The 20354-nt window shown below is 39.9% G+C and overlaps 2 protein-coding genes across 2 annotated transcripts in view; both read right to left on the bottom strand.

Annotated features, from left to right (window-relative positions):
• Positions 1 to 20354, bottom strand: part of LOC146689133 (rho GTPase-activating protein 45-like) — a 108252-nt gene that overhangs the window by 52184 nt on the left and 35714 nt on the right. The gene's annotated exons all lie outside the window — the stretch shown is intronic.
• Positions 12148 to 13426, bottom strand: LOC146689135 (E3 SUMO-protein ligase ZBED1-like). The gene is made up of 2 exons (XM_085436149.1): positions 12842 to 13426; positions 12148 to 12754 (listed from the first exon to the last, which is right to left on the bottom strand). The coding sequence occupies exons 1-2, from the start codon at positions 13367 to 13369 to the stop codon at positions 12359 to 12361; spliced, it is 924 nt and encodes a 307-aa protein (XP_085292275.1). The 5' UTR covers positions 13370 to 13426; the 3' UTR covers positions 12148 to 12358.

The following is a 20354-nucleotide window of genomic DNA, read 5'->3' as shown; positions in this document are numbered from 1 at the left end:
TATGTATTATTGGAGGGTCTTTACCTTACAAAATAGAGCACCTTGGGGTGACTATACTGTTGTGATTAATGCTATACAAGTAAAACTGAATTGAACTGAAGTTCACATTGTTTATGTTATTATGTTGCTTTAATTTTTGGTCAGTGTTCATTATAAATTAAATTCAGTACTAGTTTAACAAAGTTTACCACATCAAGCGAATATTGACCTTAAACCTTTGACTCTAACACTAAGTAATCATAATATGTAATTCTGATGTTTATCTAACAGGCAACAAAGAATAAAATGTTGCCGTTCTTGAAAACATAGAGTTAGGGTTGCCACCTATGATGATTTAGTCATCATACTATGAATGACAACAAGGTACTGCATCTGCAAGAGGCTAGAAATAGTTAAAAACATGTGCATGATATATAAAATGCCCCATCCCATGTTTCCTCCTCACCTCCCATGTCATTTCTACAAATATATCAACTAAGGGTCCAACAACTTCAAAAACATACTCTGATGACATGAATATACAGCCACATGAAAGGGAATATGTTCACATGAATCTATGCAATCCTGTAAAAAAATATGTGCATCGTTCCAGCTTCTATGGAAATTAAGAGAGAAAATAGCTGCTAATCAAGTGCACTTAATTAATCGATCATCAGCAAACCTATTAAAGCAGAGATTCTGGCAGTTTGCTGGTCTAGAGCATTTCCATGTATTAATGCATTTTAGTCTCTACAGGGTTCTGTTAACATATTGCTCTTCGTCACATCACAATTAGAAAATGACTGAAAAAAATATGGCTTGCTATCCTTTTCTTTATGAAAAAGTACACTGCAGCCTGACTTTAGTTACAAAGTAGAATCTTAACAAACTACAAGACTTCTGGTCCAATGGGCCACATTGACTAATGTTCTTAACCTGCTCAAAAACTGAGTTTTTGCACAGGATTCCCATTGGATTCATGAAATGTGTCCAATGGGACATGCATTTATCTCCAGCTAAAGTAGAGAAATTGGTGACAATACTGTAATAAAGAAACCTGCACTGCAAAGGCAAGCGAAAAGGAGAAAGTCTGAGTGTAGAAAAATAAATACAATTGTCTGAGGTCCAACAAGGAAGAGGTGCAGCATTCCAAAGTGTTTCTAGGAGTGAGAACTATTTAAAAATAGTGGTGGAAATAAGCTTTCTCCAAAGAGTGGCTGGCCTCTCCCTTAGAAATAGGGCAAAGAGTTTGAGAGTAACTCAGAGTAGAGCCGCTACTATTCCACATCAAAAGGAGCAAGTTGAGGTTTTGCTTCCTGGGTGAGGTGATCCTGGCATGTCTTACTGAGAGGAGGCTGCAGGGCAGACCCAGGACACGCTGGAGAGATTATATCTCTCAGCTGACCTTGGAATGCCTCGGTGTTCCCCTGGATAAGATGAGGAGGTAGCTGGAGAGAGGGAGGTCTGGACTTCTCAGATTATCAGGCTTCCCCCACAACCTGGCCTCAGATAAGGGGAGGATGGATAGCGGTTAAAACCTGCACCTTTCGATTTAGTACTTTTATTTCTTTAAATGCATTTTTAATAAATATTGATAAATAACAGATTTGTGCATGACGTGTTTGTACACATGAATTACACACAGATTAAGAAACACTTGAGGCCCAGTGTCCAGTGCGCGCAACCAAAGCATAGATGTCTGAGTACAGTGCAAATCACCATGTTAGTATTCTTCTAAAGTGAAACACTTACCATAGCTAATTTTAATGTTTATGTTAATTAAGTGAATTCTTCATCTCTTTGTCTGTCTCCAAACACCATAACAGTTTTTGTATTTGCATATAATTCTCACCAAAGCGCTGCTGTTTCAAATTATTTAGCTACAAGAGTTCATGACTCGGCAAGTTAAGACAAAGGAAGGTTCACAATATATTAGTTACAAGAAAATAGACCAGGAAGTGAATCATCTGTCAAGCTTTAAAAATTCACTAATGTATTGTTTTTCTATCTGAGTCAAAAGGTTACTTAAACAAGCCAAACACATGTTGAATTTACTTAGGCTTTAATTCATGTTAAAGAAAATCTATAACATGCTCTATATTCAACAATATGCTAACTCAGACCTTCCCAAAGTGTGGGGCCCACCCCCAGGGGGGGGCGCGGTATGAAAAGGGGGGGAAGAAAAAACAAAACGCTTGGACACTGCTAGCACAGGGTGCCCATAGAAATGCAAAGCAGGAGATGAAGCATCGCTGAATATGTTTCCAAACCCACTTCATTCTAAGCCAAAGACTAGAAAATATGGTGAAGCATATCTTCCCTTTGGCTTCACCTGCACAAGTGTGAAAGTAGGTCTCCCCTGCAGAACTGGTTTTCCCTGTGTGGGGAGCAGCGCTGGGCTGTTCAAATCACGGGCAAACAGTATCCTACAGTTGTTTATGTTTTTAAACCCATTTTGCACAGAGAGACATTTTTTGAAAAATGCACTGATAGCAATGTTGAATATTATTACACATACAGTAAAATAATCACACCGTGACGCCTCTGCCTTTCTAAATGGAGGGACAGTAACTGCATGTCTATATGTAAGCGTGTAAAGCGTCTCTATCTGCCATTCTGCAATTCATCTCATGTAAACAACAACGTGGCGCACAGCGTGACGTGAAAAAAGGAACATACCTTTAACGTTGCTTGACAAACTCTATTCCTCGTCCACACGTAAATGGAAAAAAAAGAGTTTTAAAAAATCTCCGTTTTCGGTGATTTGAAACGCCGTTTACGTGTGGACGAAACAGCTGCGTTTTCAAAAATACCCGTGTAGGTGCGGACGTAACGTAATAGAGTTAGTAGTTTACTTTCTTACTACCTGTAATTTATTGCAGGTTACTTATATTTGCTTAATTGTTTACTACATTTTTGAGGTGTGAAAGAAACCGCAATTGAGCAAAATATGGGTGGGTGTGGTTGGAGGATGTGGTTGTGCATGCGCGATACGGGGGGGGAAACATTTTTCTTGTAAAACAAAAGGGGGGCCTAGCAAAAACAGTTTGGGAACCACTGTGCTAACTGATTATCTTCACTACATTTTTCCTCTGATATATGTTCAACTTAAATCGAATCACTGTATGTTTGCCCAAGTCTGGTAATGTTTCTGGAAGCACAAGACCCCAGACATCTAATATTTATAATGGTTAGCCAATGTGTCGGGAAGCATGCATGCGACATAGGCAGGAAGCGAGCAACATGAAAAATGGATGAACTTCATCAGAAAGGAGCCCATCTTTTCCGAGACAGCAATAAGGAGGCCAGGAGTAGGTGATGGCAGGCACCTCTGACTAAGACGAGTTGCCTCTACCTTAGTGAGAACTGTTAGGGAGAGTTAGACTAAGAGTCAGAGCACAATGCTGCACAGTGAGATCAAAGTGTTGGTGGAGGGAGAGTTTCTGTATCTATGAGGGTCAGATACAGAAGCACAGAAACTATAAAACATATTTCCTCAACCAGGCTTTCTTAAAAAAAAACTTTAATGGGGATTTTTGTTCATATTCTAATATATGTAAAATATGTGTCTACTATCATTCTTGCACTAAAAACATTATTTACTACCTATCATACTTAAAATGTGTGACATTTGTGTAGGATGGCACAGTGGTGGCTAGAAAATGCAGCAGTAATATTGCTGGTTTACATATGGTCTTTTCCTGCAGAGTTGACCCATCTTTACCGAGTATTTAAGTCACACAGTAACTGCGTCACATCCACAAATGCACGTGCCCTTGTTTTTCTGCATTCCATCTAATGTTGGGTATTTATTCAAGTGAGTGTTATATACTGGAAGAATCAGAGACTGATGATATTTTTGAGATTCATTATTTGCATCATTTTGACAGACATTTCAAAGTTATATATTATGGATCTGAGACAAGCAGAAAATATTCGCTCACACAGACGCATATTAACTTGAGTGACATTTTATTATTAATCCATAGGGTTTAATATGATGTCAGCTCAACCTTTGCAGCTCTAAAAGCTTCAGCTCTTCTGGGACGGCTTTTCAAATGGTTCAGGATTGTGTTTATTGGAAATTTTGATCATTCTTGCAGAAGCACATTTGTGAGGTCAGACACTGATGTTGGATGAGATGGCTTGACTTGCACTCTAATTGGCAACCCACTCTAATTCATTCCAAAGGTACTCTGACCAGTTGAGGTCAAGACTCTATGCAGGTCAGTTAAGTTCACCAAACTTGCTCATCTATGCATTTATGGAGCTTCCTTTGTGCACTGGTAGGCAGTCGTGTTGGAACAGGGAAGGGGTATCCCCAAACTGTTCCCACAAAATTGGGATCATGAAATTGTCCAAAATGTCTTGTTAAGAAGTATTTAGAGCTTCTTTCAACTGGAACTGAAGAGGCGAGCCAAACTCCTTAAAATGTCCACACTTTTGCTTTTCTTTGTCTCATACTGCCTCCTAACACGTCTGCCCCCCATATGGAAAAGATATATATAAATCTTATAAAGTTTTTATCTGTCTTGTATGAAACTTGTATGAAAAGCATACAAGAGTGAAAACACATATAAGATCCCTTGAAAAATTATATAATGAAACTTGTATGTTTTGTATACTTACTAAAAAAATATATGAAAGTAATGAGAAAGTGGCCACTTTCATGAGTAAATCATATATGTTTTTACTATTTCTTTTCCATATGGGCTCTCCTCTTCCTTTCTCTTCAACCAGCACTAGCAGTTTCCACCAGCACCCAAATGGCCAATAAAACTGGAGGAGGTCATTGCTATTCCGGGACCTGAAAATTTACTGTATTATGATGACACTTGCCTTGTGATCCCCTGTGGCTGGGTGGATTAAAATAAAACCAATAATCAACTCTGCCTTGCAGTGGGATTGCTAATACTAAAACCTTTTTTGGGCAGAATTTCAAGGTTCTCCTTAAACAAAGTTAGAGGGAAAATGTAATTAGCTCTTTAATATAATTGAAGATATGCAGAGTGTGTGATCTGAACTCGTTAAAAGTTAATGGACAGAGAAGCAACCATGTGAAACTCCCTGGTGAACAGCTGTGGGCTTAAAGCTCTTGGATAATAAGATGTTTCTTTTTGATATGTATATAGAAAACTGAGGAGTAATTTAAGAAACACAACATTGTTATGAAGATATTTCCAGATCCCAAGAATTCCAAGAAGTTTTTTCACCCATCCAGTTAATTAATTAATTTAATTAACACAAGCAAACAAATAAGCTCAGACAATATTTTGAATAAGTAAGGAAAAAACGTTTTTAATTGTTGTATTATATAGCTGTTACTCCCAGCTAGAGGTCTGCATTCCCGCGGCTGTCCCGCGGGAGCCACGGGACCCGACCAGATTTCTTGCGGCGCGGGAATAAATTTCCAAATAAAATGCGGTAGCGGTCGGTAACTCTGGTGTAATTTGAACGGGAGCGGGCGGTCTGAAAATATAGCGTGCCCGACATTTTTTCGGAACAGCATATCTGTGATTTCCTCATTCTAATTGCCTGTTACACGCACTGAGCGCATGGATCAGTGCTTTTTGCACGTGCATTTTACTTGCACAGTCTGTGACTCTGTGCGCGCATCACCTGCATCAGAGCGCGCTTTACCAACATGGCAGAGCAAACTGAAGATGCAATTTCCTTGAAGGACGTTCAGCTGGGATTAGACAACGGTCAGTTTACTTTAAGGAAACCCACATCAGGCAAGTCTGATGTATGGGAGTCTTTTTCATGCGTCATAGACGCAAATGGAAAAAAATTACCCTTTGTACAATGCGATAAATGCCTCAAAGTTTTACCCTTTTGCAGTCACAAGACTGGAACCTCAGGTTTAAGGCGGCACTCATGTCCCATCACAAAGGGGCAAACAAAACTGGCATTTACTAAATCTTTGCTGGTGCCAGAGAAGTTTAAAAAAGAAACCAGAGACAAATGTGTTCAGTTTGTTTGCCAAGACATTCGACCGTATGATACCATCTCTGGAAAAGGCTTCACACAGCTGGCCCAACATTTGGTCGACACAGCAGCAAGAATAGGAAAATTCGATGTCTGTGAGATACTACCACACCCCACAACGGTGTCAAGAAATGTTGAAATGAGGGCTCAGAGTCTACGTAAACATGTTGTGGAGGAAATCACTGCAACAATATCGAAGTTTGGATGCGCTGTTACAGCAGACATATGGACAGAAACATATCGAAAAACGTCCTTTTTGTCTGCAACCATCCATTACGTTAATGAGCAATCTGAGCTACATTCAAGAGTGCTTTTTGCTGCCCCTTTTGACCCAAGCACCTCAAAGACAGGTGAAAACATTCGAAGGCACCTGCTGCAGAATCTCAGAGTGTTTGGCATTGATGCGACAGACATGGGCAAAAAGATTATTTTTGTCACAGATCGTGGAGCCAACATGATCAGTGCCTTACGAGAATACACGAGGCTAAACTGCACAGCGCACATACTAAACGTGACTCTCTCCAGTGCGTTTGGTACTGCCATAATCGAAAAGTCTCCAGAGATCGCTAGCCTTCTGACTGATGTTAAAAAGTTGGTTACATATTTCAAACACTCAGGACAGCAGGGCAAGCTTAAAAAGTCACTGAAACAATCCATAGAGACACGATGGAACTCTAACTTTGACATGTTAAATTCTGTCTTGGAACAGTACGAAGACATTGCATCTGTGCTGACTGAGAGCAATAATTATGACAAGATCGGACGCATTAGCATCAGTACTCTTAAGTTACTAGTATCATTCCTAAAACCCTTCAAAGAGGCAACTGACGACTTGGAAACTGATAACACAGCTCCCAGTGCCTCACTTGTTCTTCCGTGGTCTGTGCGATTAATTGAGCACTGTACATCAGCCACAAAAGACCCTCTGCTCTCTGAAATTGCAACCGTCTGTGTAACACGGCTGAAAGAATTACTGTCAGCAGACAGCACTTCATCCCATTCTGTTCACATGCTTTATAAAATAGCAACCTTTCTGACACCAAATCTGCAAGGTCTGAGAATGTTAGATGAAAGAGGGCGACAGAATGTGATACAGGGAGTCAAGGAGATGATCGAAGATTTAAAGTTTGATCATGCACATGATGAGGATGTTGAACCAACACCTGCCAAAAGGCCTACTGTTCTTCATAAATTTTCAGATTGGGAGGAAGAGGAAGAATCATGTGGATCAAAATCACTAGATGTTCAGATTCAGGAGTACAGGACCATGAAACTTGAATTATCAAGTCAACAAAACATTTTGCAGTGGTGGAATTCCAACAGTTCCCAGTTCCCTGCCCTGAGCAACCTTGCAAGATTTGTCCTCTGCATCCCGGCAACGAGTGCACCTTCCGAGAGAGCATTCAGCCTTTGTGGTCGGATTTTGGAGGAGAGACGTTCAGTACTGAAACCCTCATCAGTCAGTGACATTCTTTTCCTGCATGGAAATTTAAAATAATTTGGATTTTTTAAGTAAGTTTCGTTCATTTGATTAATAGTTTATAATTTTGAGATGTCGTTTATTGTTGTATTTATATATGCATATTTTCTTTTGTAGGAGAGACCTTGAATTCGACATTGGGACATTTTTTCGTTAAACTGATAGTTTAAACAACCATTTAATTTCGCAGTGGCCAACTATTTTGTTCTTTTGTTTACAATTTTAAGTGACTTTTTGTTTTTTTTCGCGACACTTTCCCTACTGTGTTGACAGAAAAATGTTACGTTTGTATTTTACATAAAAATAACAAGTAGGCCACAATGCTGTATTCGTTTTTATTTATTTTATTTTTGCAACACGTTTTCCATGTTAAAAGATAAATGTTGCATGTTGACAGATAAATGCATCTTGTTTAAGAAAAATAAATACAATCATTGCACAACCTGCAGTTTTATCTGTTATCTCTATTTTTTGGTGGTACCCCATTTAAATGTGAGATTTTGGAAACCAGATCTAAATTTAGCGGGAACGGTCGGGTCGGGTAGAAAATTATTCTAAGCGGGCAGCGGGTGAACAAAGACTGAATATACAGCGGGAGCGGTCGGGTGCGGTACAAAACCTTGCGGGAGCGGGCGGGAGCGGGACTAAAAAAACATTCCCGCGCAGACCTCTACTCCCAGCTTCATATTTTCCTCCCATGCCAAAGTCAATGGTGAAGGGTCAGAAGGAAGTGCACTCCTGATATTAGTCATAATTTCTGTTTAAACCTTATCAAAGCACTCGAGTTAGAGCTTTGTCTCTGTGTTGCCTCTTAAGTGGCAGCGGGGAAAAGATAAATGCGCACAGACCCACCAACTAGCCTCCCCACACATAATGTCTGCATAAATATACATGCAACTACTTATGACACTTACATGGATATTTGCATGATCAAAAATGCTCAGACAGCACTGTCTATGGAGACCTGCATGTTTGAGTTTCCAAATAGTGGCTTACTGTATATGTGATTCATACATACAGTAGAATCTCATACAGATCACATGCATGTGTACGAATATCAATAAATGTGATTTATAAAGTAGGTCTCTTTACACCTCACAGTATTATTTGGAAATGATGGAAACACGGGCTGATCCGTAAAACCTTTTGGTCCTAATCTGATAGGACACTGCTAAACAGCTAACTCTGGCCTTTTCCCCCCCGCTGTGTCTCCTGGCACACCGTCCACATTTCTATTACTGTGATTAGGGCTGCTCAATTAATCGAATTTTAATCTCGATTACGATCTGGGCTTTCAACGATCATTAAAAATGACTGAGCCGATTATTAGCCCCTCCCTCATGCTTTACTCTCGCGCACCTCTCTGCATTTCGAACATGTGTCACAACAATTAAGAGGACCCGAGGGAAGCTCGGAAAGCTAAGCAGAAGTTATTTGGAGAGGAGAGTGACTGCCGTTGGTTGAAAACAGAGGTAAAAAAAAAAACTTCAGTGGTGTGGAAACATTATGGGTTCGCGGAGTCAGACGTGGATCAAGTAGACATAGTGTGTAAACTTTGCTACGGTGTCTTAGCTGCACCACAGAGCAACACTGCAAAGTTCACTAAACATAGATGTTTACATTTTTTATTTATTTTTTATATTGCAAGCATTTGCACTGTTATCAGTATTTGCACACTATTTTATATTATTTTTTGACAATCTTTAAAGTCATTATTCAATACATTGTTATTGTGAAATAAATATCGTCAAATAATCGAGATCTCAATTTCAGTGAAAATAATCGTGATTATCATTTTTGCCATAATCGAGCAGCCCTAACTGTGATCAATGTCACCATTCTTTACAAACTCCAATTCCATAGTCTTGGACTACAGTTTATAGCAATTTTTCTGATCTAGAGATGAGTAGAAAAATGAGCTAACCACATCCTGTGGCAAGTGGAGAAGTGGTTCGGTTCCATAACACTGAAGAGGCAGCTGATTATACTGATTAGTTATTTATTTTCACAAAGTATTAAAATAAGACAGTCTTACAAATTCCTTTATATTTTAATCCTTTAGCAAAAGTAGGCCATCTGATGGGGCAGGTTTGAATACAGAGTGCAAGGGAGCTTTAATGTCTGCTGATATCCTTGTATTTACCATCTTACTGCGAAGACAGCCTCTGTTCAGACATGTTCCCCCTATCTTTCTATGTAATGTCCTGTACAAGGTAACAATAAAAAAGTATTTGTTTATTTGTTTATTTTGTCATTGCTTTTGCTTTTTCTTTCTTAACAGTACAGCTGTTGAGAACTATATCTGTTGTAGGCCAATATCAGCCAAAAATATCAACTAAAAACAGCCATTGTCCGGTTTTGCAATAAAGCACAAGTCTCGGTACACATAGGCATTAGTCAACCAGCTTGTTAACCCTCTCAAGGCAGGCGTTGCAGATTTGCAACAGTTAAAAGCTAACAACCTGATTACCCCACATACATATTTTATGAGTATTTTTTACTCAAAAGTACCACTGCAGGTATTCTTTTGTGCATTAGCAACAAAAACTCAATTTGAGCCTGAGAGGGTTAAATATTCCAGAGCAGTTCCTTTTGTTAAGACTGTGCTGCATAACTGATAACATTAATTGGACTTGGTGAACACAAACCTATTTGCTCTGTCCTCTATCTCTGTGTAGCGCGCAGACACACACACACACACACACACACACACAAATCTTTTTCCGTGACGTCAAACCCACTGAGACATCGCATGCTAGCAGACATCTCTGCAATTAATGTGTGTGCCCACTGCAGATGCCATTCCTTATTTACATATAAATTAAATATATAGAAACACGCCCACATATTCATAAACATACATGTAATGTGGGGAACGTGAAGTGCTACCACAGGCATATAAATTCACAAAGTATTTTTCAGGAAACACTTAACAGTAATTTGATTTCCATGCTCTATCCTGCATATGTGTATGTGTGTGTGTGTATGTGTATGCGTGTGTGTCTCAGACAGGGTTACCTATGTGAGATAAACCAAAAGCTCAGACTGCATTGCTTATCTATTTGGAAATACTGTGAATTCCAATATATGAAAGCATGACACATGCTGACTGACTGATAAGATATCAAGAAACACTGCTGCCCTTTCAGAATAAAGAAAAAAACAACCAAACAACAAATCCTCCCACCTAAAGGAAAATCACATAAACACCATATGCCGTCACATGGTCAGTATAGGGAAGGTTATTTTTAAAATGTATTCCACTACAGATTACAGAATAAATGCCCTAAAATGTATTTTGTAACGTATTCCGTTAAGTTACTCAATGAGAGTAACGTATTCTGAATACTTTGGATTACTTAATATATTATCATGCTTTTGACAACTACATGAATTTACTATTGCTGTGTGATTTATTACTATTACTGAAGGTTACTCACCATACCAATAGCAACTAGATTTTTAAATCTTAATATAAAATGAGTAACAGTAGGGTGGACATTAGGTAAGGCTGCACTTTTTGCAGCGATCTCGTATAGAAAACTATTCCATGCATGTATAAAACAGGTCCGCGGCTCTGAACCGTAGTAAAGGGACCTCTGGCTAATACCTCGGGTTCCGTGTCGGGCTCCGTGTCGGGCTCGTAGCTGAAAACTAGCTTTACTTTGTTCTCTGGGTCAACTTTGCTAGCGAGAGACAGAAGAAAAGAAGCTCCAAAGAACTTATTGTTTCAGAGGAAAACACAAACACAATGTACAGTCGAGTCTTAATTAGAGATGGCACGATACCACTTTTTTATGTCCGATACCGATACCGATATCATAAATTTGGATATCTGCCGATACCGATATGAATCCGATATAGTGTTTTTTAATCAACAAAGCTGTTTTTTAAATATCTTGCTGCATTTTGTATAAGTTCATACTCAAGTTTAAAACAACAACTACACTAAAGCTATTCTGTTATACCTGTATGCAAAAAAAAAAATTTCATAGTTCAGCAATACTGATCAATCTAATAAACTTAAACCTGCACCATCCTCCCTATTCTGGTATTTTAAAGAGTACTTAGCATAAATATTAAGCAACCTAACTAATAGGGTTCCAACTCCCAGCAACAACAAAAATAAATAAATAAAAAATAGGGAACCACCCCTCACGCGCCACCTCATGATGCTTAATCGACGTAATCAACCTTAATTTGATGCAGTGTGAAAAAAAATGCACAGAAATCAATTATTTTTCAAGAAATATTAAATAGATTCAACATCTTTCTTCAACAAAATTGCAGACTGCACAGATGGTACCTTCCCAAAGGAAAAAGTACTATAGCTTAATAGGGCTGCACGATATTAGGAAAACCTGCGATGTGCGATAACTGTGATCAATACTGCGATAATGATATGACTTGCGATAAAATAAATAGCAAAAAAAAACAAAAAACAAATACATAATTTCCGTTTTACTGCACAGTTTTATTTAATGAAAGCTGCTGTATTAGCAGTGTAACAACAAAGTGCAGTCAAACATTGAAACATTGCCCCCATAAAAAAATTTCTGAGGCTTGAATTCTGAAAGACATCCTTCCCGGTCTCTATAATTAGTTTTAAATAAACATAACTTAAATTATACTGCAAATTATCTCTATGCAGTTGTTCATCATTTTACCACTCACCAAGTAGTTATGATGCAAGTCAAAACTGGAGCGGAAACTTTACTAGATTAAACTATAGGTAAGAACTTGTCTGCTGTGGGAACACACCAAAGAACAATTGTCTACCTTTGTGGTCGTACTGGCCAAGACTAATATTATCAACAATTAAGAACAATGTAGGTAGTGTATTTTTGTAATTTTTTGAAAAAAAAAAAAGGTTTCTCTATCTTGCATTCATCCTTCCTGAGTGAATGTTTTTTATGGCAAGTTCTTGTTAAGGAAAACCAACATGTTTACTCTCCAAGGTTTTAAACATGTGCGCTGACATGTTACTATGTTTCCTGATGTACTAAAAAGTCTCTCTGAAGGTGAGCTACTTGCAGGTATGCAGAGATACTTCCTTGCAAGCTTGCTTAGCTGTGGGAATGTCATTTTGTGGAGTTTCCACCATGCCAAGGGGTCTTCCTCACTGTCTATGGCCGTGGATAGCAAGTAGCTGTTAAGCTCAGCTTCAACAGCTTGTGAGAGATGCATAAAAGAGGAGGTAGGGATTGGAGCTGCCTTGAAGAAACTGCCCAGGGACTTTTTTGCCTTCTTCAGGGGACGACTGGGTGGATCATCTGTCTGGGCCTCTGGTTCAGCGGAGCTTCTCTCCTGGAACAGAAAGCAGATTATAAGAAAAGTAAACATTTTGGACTAAATATGAATTGAAAGGTTTTATATATAAGCATGCATGAATACCTTCTGTGCCACTGCTTCCATTTCTGACATCACTCTGGTCTTGATGTCTGAGACTCGATCAGTGCTGGTGTAGCTGACTTTAAATCTGGGATCCATGAAGCACGCCATGTCCATAAGTTCCTGGGTAGCTGGATTTTCATATTTAGTAATCAGGTACTCGAGGATTTTCTTCTTAATTGATTTTGTCAAATCACTGTCTTCTTCCTTCTCTGCAAGCACCGACGTCTTCATCAGATGAAGGACTGGTTTTACATATGAAACACTAACGTAGCTCTCACCAGACAGGGCATCTGTAAAGTCTTGCAGGGGGTGTAATGCCTGGTTGACAGACTCCAGTACCTCAAGATCCTGCCAAGTAGGAATCAAGTGTCTTGATTTCTTGTCTGCTGAGATGACATCAGAAATGGCCCGCTGCTGCTCCAGGACTCTCTCAATCATCTTCTGCCTGGAACCCCACCTGGTTGGGCATTCTGTGATCAGTGTGTGCTCTGGGAGGTTGAGCTTCTGCTGTGCTTTTTTCAGAGCCATCTTTGCTTTCCAGCTGTGGCAAAAATGTCCAACTAACTTTTTGCAAAGTCCAATGGCTCGGGCAATGCAGGCATCATCTTTGATAGAATTTTCTGGAGAAATAAGAGGAAACAAAAAAACTGTCATGTTTAAAACCTTTTTTTTTTAAAAAAAAAACTAATTGAAATTTATAACTAAAGTTGTCTAAAAAGGTAACATTATCCTTATCAATATCAATTTGATAATAATGTATAGCACATTTTCATTGCTAAAAAGATCTGCCTTGAATAAAACTTACCGATTGCAAGGTGCAGCCTGTGTCCAAAACACTGAAGTCTGACCCAGTTGTTTAGCTCCGTGGCTCTCACAACATTGGCACCGTTGTCTGTGGTGATGCACACTTGTCGATCTTCTTTAAGATCCCAGCTGGCTAACACCTCACGTAATACATGGGCTATATTTTCACTAGTGTGGGAGTCTGGAAAATACACAGTCTCTAGACACCGTGTTTTCAGTTCAAAGTCTTCGGTGAGGAAGTGCACTGTGAAACTCATATATGGTTCCGTTGTACGACTTGACCATAGGTCTGTAGTGCTTGCGTAGTTTTCAGCTTGGCTCAGTTCAAACATGACGGTCTTGCGGCATGTTTCATACATTTGTGGAATGGCGACATGTGAAAAGTAGTTTCGTGAGGGGATGCGGTATCTCTGGTCCACTTTATGTATCAGACTGGTGAAGCCCTCTCTGCTAACTGTATTTATAGGCATCATGTCTTTAGCCAAAAAATGTGTAATGGCCTCTGTTATTTCTTTGTACCGCTTCGACGTTTTCTCATAAGGAATTCCACTTGAAAAACTCTGATACAGAGACGGCTGTTGGACTGCTGCGCTCTTTGTCTTAACATTAGCAACCTTTGTTTGGCTAGCCCTATCTTTCTGGAACTCTTCAAACAGTTCTCTGTGGTTGTATTGAAGATGATGGTGGAGATTAGTCGTGTTTCCTCTGGTGGTTGCCACGAGTGTTCGGCAAGTTTTGCAGAGTACCTGTGTTTGGAGAACGTCGTCTTTATCAAATCCAAAGTACCTCCAAATAAGTGAGGTACTATTTTTTTTTTTAGCCACGAGTTCAGTAGCATTCTCGTCACGCGTCTCGCTCTCAGCCATTACAACTCTGACTCGTTGCTGCAGCGTTGTTCGCGCCCGACCTGCGTAGGAGGCGGGCCTCTAATCCATTTGATTGGTTAATGCCGTGAAGGGCTCTATTCGACTGGTCAAATGTGTAAATGGATTTCTTTGATTGGTAAATTCTTTACAGCACGTGTGTAAACATTTTAAGGTACCCAATTATCGCAGTTTACGCCGTCTTTTGCGATGGGCCCATCGCGCAGGCTGATATCGCGATGACAATAAATTTTCGATTTATCGTGCAGCCCTAGCTTACTAGGGTATATACAGTATATATATATTAGACTTAATAGTCACTATATACAGTAATGGACTTCTATTCATTTTGCATCAAATTAAAACTTTGGGTGTCAGATAATTATTTATTAAAAGCTAGACATTTTAAATGAGAATAAGAAAGAAAAGTATGTCTTTGTGCCCCCTTTTCCCTGTTAATGCCCTATCGGCCCCCCTGGCTAAACTTTGCTAGATCCGCCCCTGCACAGTTACCAGCGTCAGCTACGTAGAAAAAGATCCTGGAGTAGAAAGTAATATTAAATAAATTCTAACAACAGCTTATCAAGCTTAAACGTGCTGCTGTTGTTTATCCGCTGGTTTCCTCTTTCTGGTGCAAAGTGGGCCAAAAGCAAACTAGAGACACGGACTCGCGACAGAAAAGCCGATCAGCTGATCGTTAAGCAGTTTCATGATTGAAGTAGCAGCAAGAAGAGGCAGTCGCTTGTTAAGCTTAATGCAGGAATGCTTTACAAACATTCAGAGATGGACTTACACACTTGCTTTACTTCTCTCGGGATAACTTTGTCGGAGATGATGTTGCTAGCGAAGCTCCAAATGCTATCCAGACCACCGACCGGTCCTGCATGCCACAGCCGCTCTATCACGTGATGCATACTGCTCCGACGTGCTAATGTTCTGAGGTGAGTTACGGCGTGTCGCAAGTTTTGTGAGCTGCTTTCGTGATATTTAATGGATCGGATTACATTTTTTATTTTTCTCCGATATCCGATCCAGTAATTTAGGTCAGTATCGGACCGATACCGATACGTAATATCGGATCGGTCCATCTCTAGTCTTAATAGCTTACTTACAACTGGGCTCGTCAGGCACTGTTTTCGGCTGCAGTGGTTATTATTATATTTACATGCTTCCATCTCCCGTTTCTGCTTGATGACAAGTCGTACTTTTAGATTCTCCTTTTTCTCCTCCCCTCGCGCTCACAGACACGTAACGTAGCAGTACGGACTGCACTGCCCATGAGGCTACATTATTCAGGGCTATACCTGTAACACTCTGCCTATTGCCTTCATATTAAATCATTTTTTGAATAATTAAAAAAAGATATTTCTTCACGTCATTGTGCCGCAAGTAGAGGTGACATGGGGTGCGAGATTGAGACACAGGCATTAGAGCCTCTTATTGCATGTTTTGTTTGGGTTTCCACCGGTGTGGAATTACCAAAAATAGGGCATAGCCTAACATATGAAACTGGAAATAACCGCCATGTAATCCATTTATTTCAACAAAGTAACTGTATTCTGAATACCACCTTTTTAAACGGTAACTGTAATGGAATACAGTTGCTCATACTTTGTATTTTAAATATGTAATGCTGGTACATGTATTCCGTTACTCCCCAACACTGCACATGGTATACCCTCATCACATCTTTTAAATGTCAGAAAATAACATCAAAGATGAAGAATCATTTAGGAGACATACTGATTCATTCCTGAATATTAATAGGAAAGACCTGGTTTAATAACAATAAGAGAGAGAGATGTGACAACAGCAGATTTTTGTTCAATACCTTGTAGGCAGTTAAAAAATGCAGTTAACTATATACAGCTTGAGATCATGACATCACCAGTGCCATGCATTATGAGAATGCTGTTCATGCAAGTAAGAGCTGATAATGTAGAGTAATATATGGAAAAATATGGTTTGGAAGTCAAACTGTGGACATTAAACTCATCATAATGGTGATGTGCTGTGTTGTAAAATTACACAACTCTACATTTGGCTGTGATAGAAGCTTTACTCGATGAAGTAAATGGTAAATGGCCTGTATTTGTATAGCACTTTACTACTAATAATAATAATAAAAAACTTTATTTATAAAGCACATTAAAAAACTAAGGGTATACCAAGGTGCTGGACAAAAATAAAATAGAAAAAGGGAGAAGGGAGGGAAAAGAGAAAGTACCCGGCACGTATCAATTATAAAAACCTTGACAATCATAAGATATAAAAGTAGTTCACAAGCATAACGGATAAAAATGTACCAACGCACACCAAGTGTTAACTAGGTGGAAAGGCAAGATTATACAAATAAGTCTTCAGCCGTGATTTAAACAGTGGCATAGAGTCAGACGCCCGGATAGCAACAGGAAGGTTGTTCCATAAGACCGGGGCAGCTACAGCAAACGCGCGGTCACCGCGAGACTTCAGCCGAGAACGAGGCTGCTCCAGAAGAATTTGGGTAGCAGATCTAAGTGCTCTGACAGGAGTGTGTAACCTGAGAAGCTCATTGAGGTAGCTCGGTGCCAAATTATTAATGGTTTTGTAGGTGAAAAGTAATATTTTAAATTGAATACGGTATTTAATTGGAAGCCAGTGCAAGCCAGCAAGAACAGGAGTGATGGAAGAAAACTTCCACGCTACCTGTCAAAAGGTGTGCCGCCTCATTCTGGACAGTCTGCAATCTAACGAGAAGGGTGGAGGAAAGGCCAATGTAAAGAGAGTTGCAGTAGTCCAACCTGGAAGTCACGAATGCGTGAATTAGTTTTTCCAGGTCAATGTGCGGAATATAGCGCTTAGGCTTAGAAATGAGGCGCAGCTGATTAAACCTAGACCTCACAACAGCAGACACTTGCTTGTCAAATTTAAGCGAGCTATCCAGTAGTATGCCCAAATTACTGGCATAATCAGAAGGAGAGCTAGCAAAAGGCATCAGAGCAGTACACAGTTGGTCGCGGGGGATTTTACTATCAAACACCACGATCTCCGTTTTCTTTTCGTTCAGGACAAGAGAATTACTCTTGAACCAGCCTTTAACCTCACGCATGCATTCACGAAAATAGTGAAAAGACATAGCAAGATCGTCAGTAATCTCAAAATAAATCTGTATATCATCAGCATAGCAATGAAAGGCAATATTATACTTCTCAAAAATTGCTCCAAGAGGGAGCAGATATAGCGAAAAGAGAATAGGGCCTAATACAGATCCTTGAGGCACACCACAGCGTACAGGTACCGAGGAAGATGAGAAGTTACCCAAATTAACCGAAAAAGACCTGTCAGCAAGATAAGATTTAAACCAGTTGAGGGCAGTGCCTCTTATACCCACAGTATGCTCAAGTCTTAGTAGAAGAATGTTATGATCAACCATATCAAAAGCAGAGGAAAGGTCCAATAAAACCAGGACCACAGAGCGTCCAGAGTCAGTGCTTACAAATAGGTCATTGAGAACTCTAAGCAAGGCCGTTTCAGTGCTGTGCCGTGGCTTAAAGGCAGACTGAAATTTCTCTGCAATGTTGTTCGCGTCTAAATACGCCTGAAGCTGAGAGAGCTGAGAGAGAACTAGTCGCTACTAGTCCCTAAGGACCCCAAAGCACTTTACATATGCAGTCATCCACCCATTCACACACACATTCACACACTGGTGATGGCAAGCTACATTGTAGCCACAGCCACCCTGGGGCGCACTGACAGAGGCGAGGCTGCCAGACACTGGTGCCACCGGGCCCTCTGACCACCACCAGTAGGCAACGGGTGAAGATAAAAAAAGAAAGAAAAGAAAGCAACTGAGACTGTCCAAGCTGGGGCTTCTGATTACAAGGCGAACTCCAAACTCTTGAGCCACGAAAGTAAGATTGCGGTGCTTTCCAACTTGGAAGGAGCAACAACGAGCTGAAGTCACAAATCCATGAATGCAAAATGCATTCATGGATTCAAATTTCTCATGTGATGATGGAAATGATTAAGTGTCACTAAGGGACAATCTTGACTATATGTTTTAATAAACTGGTGTTCTCCACCTTTTGATTTTAGAACTGAAGAAGCCTCCTGGATGATACATGAAATATGTTTAAAAAACTTAAGGAAGTTCAGTTGTTTTCTATTCAAGCTCTTCTGGTAAGCAGCTAAGCTGCTCGGGTCTAGGCTCAGCAAGAAAGTCCTATTCCAGGAACCAGGAATTTTCATTGTCTAAGAATAAAAAGGGAGTGGAGGCTATCCCAACAGGTATAGGGGAATAGATGGGATATACCTTGTATAGCTCACAAGTCCACCACAGGGCTAACACAGAAAGATGGACAACCTATTACACTCCCACCTTTGGGCAATTTATGAGTTAATCTAAGCCCACTTACTGTCTCTTTGTACTGTGGGAGGAAGCCACAGTACCCACAGAGAAAATACAAACTCCACACAGAAAGGGCTGTGCCAGATGGTGGATTTGAATCAAGCACATTCTTGCTTTGAGACAACAGTGCTAACCACTGCCCCACCATGCCATCAAAAAATAAATTAATTTAAAAAAAGAAAAGAAAAATCACATTTTGTTAATGAAGTGTAACTATAGAACACATGGCAACATAAAAGCACATTATATTAGTTTCAGATTCCAGCAGGAGACAAAACTCTCTTTGGGGTTATATCAGGAAGGACATCTGGTGTAAAAATCAAAACATGCAGAGATATGTGTTGTGGCAAAGGACAGTCAAAAGTAGTTCTACTGCTGTTTTGAGATTATTGTGAAACCTTGGCAAATGATCAAAACTAATTAGCCAAATAACCCTATTAAGAAGCCATCACCAAGGAATGTGCAGTTATTGTAAGGTTGTTGCCATCAAAACTAATACTAATCAACTAGATCATCAGTTCCTTAGATGCCAGGAGTGTATGAAAACTGGTGTTTAAACTTCATGCCAAAAATACAGCATTTGTGTACTTCATTCAAGGCCAAGTCTTTTAGATTTGGCCTTTTAGACTTGGCCTTAAGGAAAGTAACTAAAAAGAGCAACAAGCTTCACAATGTGTATATTATGCAAATGTGTTCCACGCTGATGTAGATAACTCAGAATCAGGCCTGATTTTATCTACATCTGATCTACATCAACTGAAGGCAAATCACACAGTTTGATTCAGGCAGTGTGTATTGTCGAAGAGAATACCCACTAAACAATGGATGTCGGATAGACATGCAGATCATATCTATATTGGGTCAGGTGGTCCATGACCAATTCTGGACACCTACATGATGTCCAAACTTAGTCCACAATTTGGATGTCCAACCATGACACAACCTAGACTTCAATCCGATTCAGTAAAAAGGACTACATGTTATGGTCCCTGATAATGCATTGCTTTAGATGGAGAGACTCTTGAGGGATGGCTGTTATGAGGAAAGGCAGCCCAGAAATATTGCCAGCAGCACACAGCGTCGTGTGCCTCAACTTTCGGTCTTTTACCCAGGCTAATCTGCCATTTTCCTTCCTTGGTTAGGTTTAGGGATTAGAGATCTGATCTAGATTATCATTTTAAAATTTGGGACACATCGTCAGTAGTGGACCTTGGATTCATCGGGTGTTTCGGCCATTATCACTGTGTGTGTCACTGGTTTATGTTAAATTGTTATTTAACATAAACGTAGCGGGGCGACCATGGCTCAGGGGGTTGGGAAGCGGATCTGTAACCGGAAGGTCACCGGTTAGATCCCCGGGCTCTCTGTCCTGGTCGTCGTGTCCTTGGGCAAGACACTTTACCCTCCCGCCTACTGGTGTTGGCCAGAGGGGCCGATGGCGCGATATGGCAGCCTCGCT

Source organism: Copadichromis virginalis, linkage group LG17, assembly GCF_057382275.1.
Source record: "Copadichromis virginalis isolate Kocher_CV1m ecotype Utaka linkage group LG17, C_Virginalis_male_GT1.1, whole genome shotgun sequence".
Lineage (NCBI taxonomy): Eukaryota > Metazoa > Chordata > Actinopteri > Cichliformes > Cichlidae > Copadichromis > Copadichromis virginalis.
The sequence above is the reverse complement of the archived record's forward strand: the minus strand, read 5'-3'. Positions and strand labels throughout refer to the sequence as shown.

Coding starts and splice junctions, on each gene's coding strand:
- LOC146689135 (XM_085436149.1), bottom strand. CDS start 13,369: ATGGCTCTGAAAAAAGCACAGCAGAAGCTCAACCTCCCAGAGCACACA. Junction 12,755..12,841: donor TGGAAGCAGTGGCACAGAAG/GTATTCATGCAT, acceptor TTTCTGTTCCAG/GAGAGAAGCTCCGCTGAACC.